Consider the following 12,454-nt stretch of genomic DNA (forward strand, 5'->3'; position numbering starts at 1 on the left):
ATCTCAACAGAGGTGCTATCCGGAATCCTTGGAACGTCCCTATCCTAAACCTTCACCAAAACCATAATCCTTACCTTAATTAAACGTTTACATGTCAACTTCAATGGGGGTAGGGACATTCCAAGGACCCGGATAGCACTGACCGAAGACAGAGTGTCGGTGGCCTTGTGAATGTATGCATCGCGCGAGTTAATTCTGCGGTAGCGGGGCGCGCAATGCTTCTTCGAGAAAAGAGTAGCGGTGTTGGCTTGCGGCTCTCCCATTGGCTGTCCCACAGGATGCCCAGGTGTTGACAGAGATGGAATCAGCAGCTGGATCTCACGACGTTGCCTGACAGAGACACCGAAAGTGAGGCTCGCCTTGCTATCTTTCCAATTGTAGCCTATGCTACACAGATTTGAATAGAAATTGAACAGTATAATTATCAACAAGGAGAACAAAGATATGTAGCATTAAATCCGCACATCGCCCGTCTGCGCCCTCCCTCTGTAATTCAAACCCCGTGACGCCTCAATGGTGCCTGCTGCAAACGCTGCGTGGGGAAAATAACCTGAAGACAAGGCTGTCAAAGTATCTGAGACTCATCTAAAGGAAGTTTACACTTGTCCGTTTATCTGAACGCTTCCTTCCACGTTGTGTGTCCGGGAGAGCCCTCTGTTTGGAGGCTGTAGCTGGCGGTCATCCGGCGCTCGTGTAAGTGGTCGATTATCACATTAACTTCTCATTTATTATAGTCTACATTTGCGATATCATCACAAATAGCATTGACCAAAATGTAAGAATTCAACGATGCAAGATTGAAATTAACTTTGTCCTTGTTGAGAAATAGGCAGACACTGATTTCTATCTAAACGTTTGTTTACCTCGTTATAGCCTAACCATATGGACAGGACAGATATTAAAATGTTTAATGTCTTTATTAATGAGTCTATAGATTGTGTGTTTTATGATAAAGGTAATACGAACACATAGCGGGGACCGACGTCCACTCACCACATTCGTTTGTTTATCAGCAACACCTGTTATGCATGTTGATCACTGATGTTGATGCATGCCATCTTCTCATTGATAATCTGTTTCAATAAAACAATGCAAACGTGGCAGTCAGAACGGGGGATGGATAGGCTGGACTGCAACAATTGATTTCATGACCCACAGTGCACAGACGACAATTCAACGTCTAACATAATTTCAATGAAATTAAGTGGAATCGACGTTTATTTAACCAGTGTGTGCCCAGTTAGGGAGGTTCGATCTGATTGTGTAGATAGCACTGATTTAAATGCCAATGTACATAGAATCTCCTTCATGCAATGCGACCTGAAAATTGGTGTGAATGCCACATATCAGTCTCAACATTGTCAATTTCATGATGCAGGTGTATATATGCAGGGCTATATAGGTAAACAAGTGTTTGGATACCTCTGACCGAGCAAGAAGGATTAGGCCTAGGTCAAAAAGCAATGGCGATGAATGAATATGCTGGAGAATATGTGAGCGTAAGTCACGAGAGTGGGTTGTGGGGATTTAAATCCGGGGAAGAATGTCAGGCTGCCAAAAAGTGATGGCTTGCAGTCATACCCTTAGGGGGGTAAGTCTGGACTGGGGGACTGATGGCATTTGTTTCAGTACTGTAACGTTATATCCCATGATGTATCATTTCTATTCGGAGCCTAAATATAAGCAAAACAAGCATGCCTACTGAGAGTTGCTGTCTGTGATGCCTTGACTGACACCAATTGCGCTCACCTGTTGACCAGCAGTGTGATGTGTGCAATGGTTGACTATGTGACAATGCAGACTACAAAATGCTCAAGAGTTATTATTTAATGGAAACAAGATGACAAGGGCATAACGCATCAAAATAAACAGGTCATATACTACTGCACCTGTCTTTAAATTCAACAATATCCTACAATTGGCTACCCACAATAGTTCACATTAACACACCGCATTGTGTAGTTGTCTATGATCTAATACACCTGTGTGATGTTTGTGTTAACATTCGAGGAACCAGTCTCAATTCTATTTCACATCCGTTTGGTGAGAGGTGTTTTTGTGTCGTAGTGGTGCGTGGGTAAAATGACTGGGGAAGCCAAGCCAGAAAAAAAGCCATATTACAACCTATGTGTTGTGATAATTGCGTTGTTTGCTCTAGAACCTGCTAGTTCATAATTATGCCTTGCGACCATGATATATAGGCCTAAGGCTGAGACAATAAGAAGAAACCGCAACCTCTGTGTTTGGTGAAGTACACTAAGCATATTGCATGTAACAGACAGTTCCATGACCTACAGCATTGGCAGACAAGTTACTGTAATGTTTCCGAAATTTTCGGACTTGATTTACCAATTGATTTCGAACCACGGAGAGTTACCGCAAATCTTAGAGAACACAGGAGCTGCCTCCACTATTCCAGCTACCATTTCAACTTCAACTTTTCAAAATCATCAAATCACCAATGCTTTGTCTCATAAATACTGTGACAACTAAAAGATACCAGAAACGATTTAGTCCAATCAACGTAAGATAACATTAGCCTTCTACATCTAGCTTCTTCCGTTCTCTAAGTCCAGGAGCACAATGTATGAATTTATGGTTGGATTAGAATCCCCATTATAATCATTGGCCAGTACGGAGAATTAAGTAAAACCACAAGTCCAAATCCCTATCTCCATCCATGGATCATTTAGGTAAGGGACCATTTTAGCTAGCCAGCCACCAGAGGACAACATGACGAGATGCAACAATTCAAGTTGTTTCTGTCAATTACGTATTTCTCTTGATGCGATCTGATAGGAGTGAAGTCAAATCCAAACTTGAATTTTTTTTGAGGTGGGCCAGGACCATTCACAATTGAGCTCACTCAGTTTAGCTCAGTGCTGATTGGCTTTTATTTTATACTTTTTTATCAAGGGAGGCCAAATGCTCACTGGCTTCCCTTGCATTCAATGCTACAGGTGTCAACAACATCTTCTTTATGACCAGACAGCATCAGATAGATGGCCTTCACATACAGAGACAGAGCGGGACTATTTTGCTCGCTCGGAGGCTTTCTCCGGTGAGATACATTCAGCCTCTTGCGAATTGAAGGAAAATTATGAAAACACAGGGAGACGAAGGATAAATAATTTGGGTTTTTTTCTTGGTCATTTTTTTGGGGGGGAAGAAGCCTGGCTTCCCTTGGCATCCATGAATACACACCACTGTTCATCAGCACAGTTACACAGTAAGTTATTCACAGAAACCGTTAGATGCTGCAGTGCCAGCAGGTTGTGAATACAATGCAGCATATTCTCACCTTGGCACCAACTAGAGGGTGGTAATTGGGAGGCAGGTGCGGGGTGTGATAACAAGGTGACTGACAGTCACAAATGACCAGGTGTTCGGGGCGAAGCCCCAGAATGGAGGCCACTCCTGACAGATAGTCCTAGGGAGAATCTCAAATTCTTACTCCTCGTGTCCTGTCCTCTCTTCTTGCCTCCTTCTCAAAACCCATTGGAGGAGAAGGTCAGCGGGGAGGGACCGCTGGTGTTTTCATCCAATGGGTTTTGAGAAGGAGGTGAGGAGAGAGGATGCGAGGAGTATGCACTTGAGATTCTCCCCTAGTTACTTCTAAGCCCTTAGGAGGATTTGGAAACAGTCTACTTCCTGACACATTAGTCAGACAAGACAAATGGCCAAATAGACACAAGCAAAGGCAATTATACCAGATAAATGGGACACTTTTTGAAGAGACTTGGTGGACTTTCAAATCCAGTTAATCTGTTCTTGTGCTTTAGGTGCCCCTTTTGCAAAGTGACAGCGCCACTATGGAGTATCATCTATGATCTATTTAAATTGTTTTCACACCCTCTATCTCCAGCATTCCTAATAGCACAGAGCCATGCTATGCGTCACACATCGTAGGCCCTACAGCATGCCAACGAGTAAACCTCAAGTGGATAAGTTCATTCATTTTATTCATAAGATGCGTTTTTAGAATAAAAAATGTCCTTCTCAGTCACTCGGTGGAAGCGTCCCAAATGGCACCCTGTTCCCTACATAGTGCACTACCTTTGACCATAGGGGTGCCATTTTAAGACGTAGACCGTGAGAGCCGTTCTCTCCCTTCTGGTTAAGGCTGAGCACTGATCCTTAAGCTGGCCTCGAAGAGGCTAAAACAAGCAGTTAATTTAGCGCTTGGCTGCTGCTGCATTTTGAGCTCACACACACACGGGTCTGCTTTTCATGTATCCATCTGCTGTGAAGCCCTAGCCGGGTTGCGTTGACACCATTACTGTATGGGGGAAAGAAACGTGTAGAAGTGATAATGGACCTACATTCATAGTTTCTTGACCAGTTCGCTAATAATCACTGAATTGATAGCTAGACAGTCGGAGAGCGTAACACATTTCCAAAACGATGAATGTTTGACGGCAGAGAATAGTGCACTACCAATTTTCAGTGCGGCCCTCCGGACCTCGTCGAAGACAGAATGCTGCCCCCGGGACTAAATTAGTTTTACACCCCTGCTATACATACAGTAAGGATGTCACTGTGTGTGTGTTTTATGGTACAGTTTAAACTACTATCGATCTGTGCCTAATATAATTTTTTGTGTGTGCATCCATGTACAGTATGTTTGTATTTTCCGTTTGAGTGTGTGTAATTCTGTCCGTGAAAAATAGGGAGTCTATTCTATCTTGAACATCCTTAGCTGAGAGATACAGGACTTTCATTCTCCTGTCCATCCTCTATCCAACCATTGTCATGTCCTGGTTGCTGCTATGTTACATAATCCCAATGCCTGTTCTCTCAATACTCGTACAGTAACCATCATTTACTCACTCACAAGGGCAGTGAAGTCGAAGCTGGGCAACATCAAGCATGGTTTGTTTACGTAAAGAGAAAGCATCTGGTGAAACACTATATAATGAAGAGGAGCTTTGCATTGTGGGATTGATAGTGTATGTGTTGATGACTCATCAGTCCGAGTTAAGCAGTGGTGATGGATTAGCATAGCGATCTCATCTAGGGCAGTAGGGTGATGTTGCCCCTAGACGCTGATCTGGGCTCAGTCCTGCATTTCCCCCACTAATGGTTAAGGTCAGGATTTGGGAATGAGAAGCTGATCCTAGATCTGTACCTAGGGAAAACCTCAATCCGGAGTGGAGGCACTCTGAATGGGGCTGTCTGATTCCCTGTGTTTCGTGGACATGAATCACATGACATCTGTTATGAGTTGTTATTTTCATTCACTAGAGCTTGCAGTGACTCACTTAGTAACGATCCATGCTTTAATGCAACAGTATCTTTTTTGGTGCACAGTACGAGGTAAAAGAGCTATCTATCTTAGATCTTTGAAATTGATATAGCTAGTTTCTGGGAGTGAGCATGTGTCTTGAAGGATAGGCTATACCCATTTTAGAAGACAATGAAACGATGTCGACACAATTTCCAAACACCGTAGCAGATCAGCACAGTTTGGTGCCTGCATCCCAAAATGGCACCCTATATAGTGCACTACTTTTGACCAGAGCCTATTTGGGATGCAACCTGTATAATCCACACATCCTGCTGTGCTGCTGCATTCAGGCTGATCCAAGCCTAATTTGTGCTATTGTTTTAAGTTGTGGGATAGTGGGTGTGTTATTGACAGTGTGTGACACAAATGTGGTGACATCTGCCCGGGAGGGTGTGTGTGGACATGCGTGCACGTGTAATAGGGAATGCATCATCAATGAAAACAGTCTTGTGGGGAACGTTGGCTGCCACGGAGCCTAAATCTCTGAGTCACCCTGGCGAGCGGATGCAGACACACACTGTGTACACGTACACACACAGAGGCATAATTGATGCCCTCCACCCCCTGTCCTTGACATGACTATAAAAAGCATGACTGAATAACTGCCTCCTCCTGTGGGTTTGGAGTAATGATACATTTTCCCTTCACTAGTCTATACATTTGTCTACCCCAAATGGCACCCTATTCCCTAATATAGTGCACTACATTTGACCAAGGCCCTATGGGTGCTGGTCAAAAGGAGTGCCATATATAGGGTGCCATTTGGGATGCACCTAGGACTGTACTACCTGCCTACCGCTATGGCCCTCCCCAACGCCTGAGCCAAAGGCAGATGCAGTACAATAAATAGCTTGTTCCCCTTTTCCTACCGTACGTCGGAGACAGAGCAATCAACTCCAGGAAGTCCAGCGGCAGAGCCAGGGGTAGGACGGGGCGATGGCCTTGTGCTGTATTCTCCCCTCTCTCTCTCATCACCAGGATCATTTTTATCAGTAGGGACACAGGTATTGTACCACAGGGTGCCTTGAAGCCTCTTTTGTGCAACTGAGAAAGACTGAAAGTATTATTAGAATGTGTGTCCAGAAAGCAGTTGTTCCTTAGTCAGGCAGAAATACAAGGCAGGGTATTGCAGCCTTAAGAGTGCGATATACAATAGAATGTGAAATGCTGAAATCCCATCCAGTAATGCCAGGATACTTTCCCCCTGTGGACAGTCAGAGATGGCGGTATTGAAGTGCTCTCATGTCTAAGCCAGAGTGGGTGGTCTTGTGAATGGCATCATTATGCATTTAAGCTGAACCATAGCAGCTTACTGAGACCCAGCCTGAAAGATTTCTCTGCTCCCCCAACACTGAAGCTGCTGAGAACGTGACACTGTGTTTGTGGCCTTATGTGCTCTTCATCTATTATGTATGTGTGTGTGTGTATATATATATATATATATATATATATATATATATATCATAAGCTGACTGGAAACCGAGATGTGTTTTCAACATACAGTATGACATTGGAAATTGATTGGCAATTAGATTTGACATAACAAAAGGCAACTGTCACCTTCCCGGTATGAAACAACTGAATATGACGCCTACCCCTTCCGTCCATCCTTGTCAAAAAGATTCTGAGGATGAGGCTAGGTCAATCACAGAGCGCATAATTCTCTGAGCTTATGATTTACCATTCTCTTTCCATCCTCTCTCATTTCACTCAATAGGGATGTGCTGCATCCACACTCGTATGCATGTAAGATGCAGTTACTTTATTGTTCATTTACATGGACATTCGTATACACTACAATACAATACAAAAACGCTGGAAATGGAATGTATTCTGAACAGAAGATATAAACGCATTTCAACGATTTTACTGAGCTACAGATCATATAAGGAAATCAATCAATTGGAATTAGGCCCTAATCTATGGATTTCTTATGAGTGGGCAGGGGTGCTGTCAGGACCAGCCAATCAGAATTAGTTTATCCCCACAAAAGGGCTTTATTACAGTCAAAAATACTCCTCAGTTTCACCAGCTGTCCGGGTGGCTGGTTTCAGATCATCTCGCAGGTGAAGAAGCCGGATGTGGAGGTCCTAGGCTGTTGTATTATGCGTGGTCTGCGGTTGTGAGGCCGGTTGGATGTACTGCAAAATTCTTTAAAATGACGTTGGAGGTGGCTTATTCTCTGGCAACAGCTCTGGTGGACATTCCTGCAGTCAGCATGTCAATGGCATGCTCCCTCAACTTGAGACATCTGTGGCATTGTGTTGTATGACAAAACCGCACATTTTAGAGTGGCCTTTTATTGTACCCAGCACAAGGCACACCTGTACTGTGCAGCCGTCTTCATCGACCTTGCCAAGGCTTTCGACTCTGTCAATCACCATATTCTTATCGGCAGACTCAGTATCCTCGGTTTTTCGGATGACTGCCTTGCCTGGTTCACCAATTACTTTGCAGACAGAGTTCAGTGTGTCAAATCGGAGGGCATGCTGTCCGGTCCTCTGGCAGTCTCTATGGGGGTGCCACAGGGTTCAATTCTCGGGCCGACTCTTTTCTCTGTATACATCAATGATGTTGCTCTTGCTGCGGGCGATTCCCTGATCCACCTCTACGCAGACGACACCATTCTATATACTTTCGGCCCGTCATTGGACACTGTGCTATCTAACCTCCAAACAAGCTTCAATGCCATACAACACTCCTTCCGTGGCCTCCGACTGCTCTTAAACGCTAGTAAAACCAAATGCATGCTTTTCAACCGATCGCTGCCTGCACCCGCATGCCCGCCTAGCATCACCACCCTGGATGGTTCCGACCTAGAATATGTGGGCATCTATAAGTACCTAGGTGTCTGGCTAGACTGCAAACTCTCCTTCCAGACTCATATCAAACATCTCCAATCGAAAATCAAATCAAGAGTCGGCTTTCTATTCCGCAACAAAGCCTCCTTCACTCACGCCGCCAAGCTTACCCTCGTAAAACTGACTATCCTACCGATCCTCGACTTCGGCGATGTCATCTACAAAATGGCTTCCAACACTCTACTCAGCAAACTGGATGCAGTCTATCACAGTGCCATCCGTTTTGTCACTAATGCACCTTATACCACCCACCACTGCGACTTGTATGCTCTAGTCGGCTGGCCCTCGCTACATATTCGTCGCCAGACCCACTGGCTCCAGGTCATCTACAAGTCCATGCTAGGTAAAGCTCCGCCTTATCTCAGCTCACTGGTCACGATGGCAACACCCATCCGTAGCACGCGCTCCAGCAGGTGTATCTCACTGATCATCCCTAAAGCCAACACCTCATTTGGCCGCCTTTCGTTCCAGTACTCTGCTGCCTGTGACTGGAACGAATTGCAAAAATCGCTGAAGTTGGAGACTTTTATCTCCCTCACCAACTTCAAACATCAGCTATCTGAGCAGCTAACCGATCGCTGCAGCTGTACATAGTCTATTGGTAAATAGCCCACCCATTTTCACCTACCTCATCCCCATACTGTTTTTATTTATTTATTTTTCTGCTCTTTTGCACACCAATATCTCTACCTGTACATGACCATCTGATCATTTATCACTCCAGTGTTAATCTGCAAAATTGTAATTATTCGCCTACCTCATGCCTTTTGCACACATTGTATATAGACTCCCCCTTTGTTTTCTACTGTGTTATTGACTTGTTAATTGTTTACTCCATGTGTAACTCTGTGTTGTCTGCTCATACTGCTATGCTTTATCTTGGCCAGGTCGCAGTTGCAAATGAGAACTTGTTCTCAACTAGCCTACCTGGTTAAATAAAGGTAAAATAAAAAAATAAACCTGTGTAATGGTCATGCTATATAATCAGCTTCTTGATATCCCACACCTGTCAGGTGGATGATTTATCTTGGCAAAGAAGAAATGTTCACTAACAGATGTAAACAAATGCGTACATAATATTTTAGAGAAATACAGTGTATTCAGACCCCTTTTACTTTTTCCACATTTTGTTACTTTACAGCCTTATTCTAAAATGAATTTAAAAAAAAATTCCCTTCATCAATCTACACACAATACCCCATAATGACAGTGCCGAAACAGGTTTTTAGAAATGTTAGCAACTGAAATACATATGTATTCAGACACTTTACTCAGTACTTTGCTGAAGCACCTTTGGCAGTGATTACAGCCTCGAGTCTTCTTGGGAATGACGCTACAAGGTTGACACACCTGCATTTGGAGAGTTTCTCCCATTCTTCTCTGCAGGTCCTCTCAAGCTCTGTCAAGTTGGATGTGGAGCGTCACTACACTGCTATTTTCATGTCTCTCCATAGGTGTTTGATAGGGTTCAAGTCTGGGCTCTGGCTGGGCCACTTAATTTGTTTTGAGTTAAAATACATTTGCAAAAATTTCTAAACTTGTTTTAACTTCGTTATTGTGGGTAGATAGAGGGGGAAAGAACTATTTTATCAATTTTAGAATAAGGCTGTAACGTAACAAAATATTGAAAAAGTAAACTGTCTGAATACTTTCCGGATGCATTGTAAGCTTTTTGTACATATGGAATATTTTCTTGTTTCTTTTTATTTCAGCTCATGAAGCATGGGACCAACACTTTACATGTTGAGTTTGTTTTTGTTCAGTAGAGAGAGTCTTTATAGACACAGTTATGGACCCTCTCCTCTACTCTCTCTGTGACCCCCCCCCCTGCAGCAGCACCCCGTGGCGGTGGCAAGGCCAGGAGAGATGGGGCGCAAGCTGGACCTGTCGGGCCTGACAGACGACGAGGCAGAGCATGTGCTGAAGGTGGTGCAGAGGGATATGAAGCTGAGGAAGAAGGAGGAGGACAGGCTCAGGTGAGATGGGGGATTAGGGGGAGGGTGAGAGAACTGTATGAAAAATGGGATTTGCGGGTCTGATAATTGAGGAAGGTGTACCATGTTTTCGGAAAATGTTTTATTCCTGTGTCAATTTACAACTCAAAACACAAATTAAATTGCTGAACATTTGGTGCCCCCAGGACTACCTGGTATACGATTCCCCTTACGAAAGTTGAAACACTCTTCTCCATTGGAGAAGTGTATTTTTTTAGCTGATAGCCATGTTATCAACATCTTTCACATAACTGTGAGTTTGAGTAAAGATATTTCGGGAAAGATATTTGTGCTGATCCTGCTGGATTTAAAGGGGGGCTAAGACGTGACTGTCTCTTCAGCCTAGTCAGACTGTGTGGATGTCAGACATCTGCACCATCTTCAGCACGTGCTCCGCCTTGTCGTCCGTCAGGCCAGACAGGTCCAGCTTGCGCCCCATCTCTCCTGGCCTTGCCACCGCCACGGGGTGCTGCTGCAGGGTCTTGAGGTCAGGGTCTGGTTGGGGGTCAGGCCTCAGGGTGCAGCTCTGATGTCATACCCTGCTTCTTCACACATCCCTGAGAGATAAAGTCTTCTGTCAGATGCGACAGGCTTTCTCCCTCCTCCTCCATTGTGCCTCCCTGCCTCTGTCCTTCTCCTCACATTTCAACCCTCTCCTCCCTCTCCCCTCCATCTATCCCTCCCTCTGTATCTCTCTCTCTCTCTCTGTGTGACAAGCTGCAGCTAGGGGATACAGTGTTCTGATGTTGACAGGCTCTTGTGGGAATCGGTCATCAGATTTATAGGCAGAGCAGACCGTCTTTTTTGTGATGCATCAGCAAGCCTCTTGTGAGGATGCCTTGAGCCATTCCGAAATGATCATACAGATCTATCAAACTGAATATGGAAATACATGTACATATTCATTTAAAGGGTTGTCAAGTTTCACTTTAAACAGTGTTATGCTCTCCAGTCCCCACATTTGATCAAGAGACCAAAGTGTTTTTCCACTGTACTGCAGTAGCTTTTTACACTTCTAGGCCTATCATTGTGTTACAGGACACCACAGTGGTGACCTACCATGGTATGATATGTATCGACATGAATGCAGTCTGTTATTGGTTTGTTTAGTTTTTTACCCAGTGAAGAACATTTATTATTATTGTTACAGAACAGTATTATATCCTGCATTGCCAGACTCTGCAATCTCACATTTACTCAGTTTATAAGGGGGAAGGCTGGATCGAGGCTACATTATTATTGACCAGACAGCGGTGGTCTTGAGTCAGCAACACTTGATTTTTAGACCCTTCTGGGGTTTGCCTAATCAAGACCGGGCTAACAGCTAGCTAGCTTCTCCATGAATTACTGGGAAATACAATATGTCCTCTCAGCAAAGTCTTATTCAAATGATCAAAACCAAAGAAACCTTTGGAAAAAAACACCATGTCAAGCCATTGGTGTTTCTCTCCGTTTTTAAAAAGATGAATAGCTAAAAGGATGAATGCCCTTGTAAAAAGTTGCACATTTTCATTGGGAATTCTGTGGCTCATTAAAGAAATGATCAAGCTTTGTTGAAAGGAACACGAGTTGGAGCAAAGTGGTTTAGACCAGTAAAGACCCGTGTAACTATGCTGCTCAAAAAAATAAAGGGAACACTAAAATAACACATCCTAGATCTGAATGAATGAAATATTCTTATTAAATACTTTTTTCTTTACATAGTTGAATGTGCTGACAACAAAATCACCCAATTATCAATGGAAATCAAATTTATCAACCCATGGAGGTCTGGATTTGCAGTCACACTCAAAATTAAAGTGGAAAACCACACTACAGGCTGATCCAACTTTGATGTAATGTCCTTAAAACAAGTCAAAATGAGGCTCAGTAGTGTGTGTGGCCTCCACGTGTCTGTATGACCTCCCTACAACGCCTGGGCATGCTCCTGATGAGGTGGCGGATGGTCTCTTGCGGGATCTCCTTCCAGACCTGGACTAAAGCATCCGCCAACTCCTGGACAGTCTGTGGTGCAACGTGGCATTGGTGGATGGAGCGAGACATGATGTCCCAGATGTGCTCAATTGGATTCAGGTCTGGGGAACGGGCGGGCCAGTCCATAGCATCAATGCCTTCCTATTGCAGGAACTGCTGACACACTCCAGCCACACTCCAGCCAGCATATGGTCTCACAAGGGGTCTGAGGATCTCATCTCGGTACCTAAGGCAGTCAGGCTACCTCTGGCGAGCACATGGAGGGCTTTGCGGCCCCCCAAAGAAATGCCACCCCGCACCATGCTGGAGGATGTTGCAGGCAGCAGAACGTTCTCCAC

At 44.3% G+C, this 12,454-nt stretch overlaps 1 protein-coding gene across 3 annotated transcripts in view; it reads left to right on the forward strand.

Moving 5' to 3' along the window:
* The first annotated feature begins 262 nt into the window (after positions 1 to 262).
* The window catches only part of LOC110535611 (rab effector MyRIP), a 153,383-nt gene continuing 141,191 nt past the window's right edge, over positions 263 to 12,454 (forward strand). The window contains exons 1-2 of one of the 3 annotated variants that reach the window (XM_036935343.2): positions 263 to 693; positions 9,982 to 10,124. In XM_036935343.2, the coding sequence (XP_036791238.2) occupies positions 10,015 to 10,124 (110 nt within the window). In that variant the 5' untranslated portion in view covers positions 263 to 693; positions 9,982 to 10,014. The remainder of the gene's footprint in view (positions 694 to 9,981; positions 10,125 to 12,454) is intronic. The other 2 variants (XM_036935342.2, XM_090189945.1) reach the window with 2 other exon arrangements.

This window comes from Oncorhynchus mykiss, chromosome 11 (genome assembly GCF_057628025.1).
Source record: "Oncorhynchus mykiss isolate SJ-2025 chromosome 11, ASM5762802v1, whole genome shotgun sequence".
NCBI lineage: Eukaryota > Metazoa > Chordata > Actinopteri > Salmoniformes > Salmonidae > Oncorhynchus > Oncorhynchus mykiss.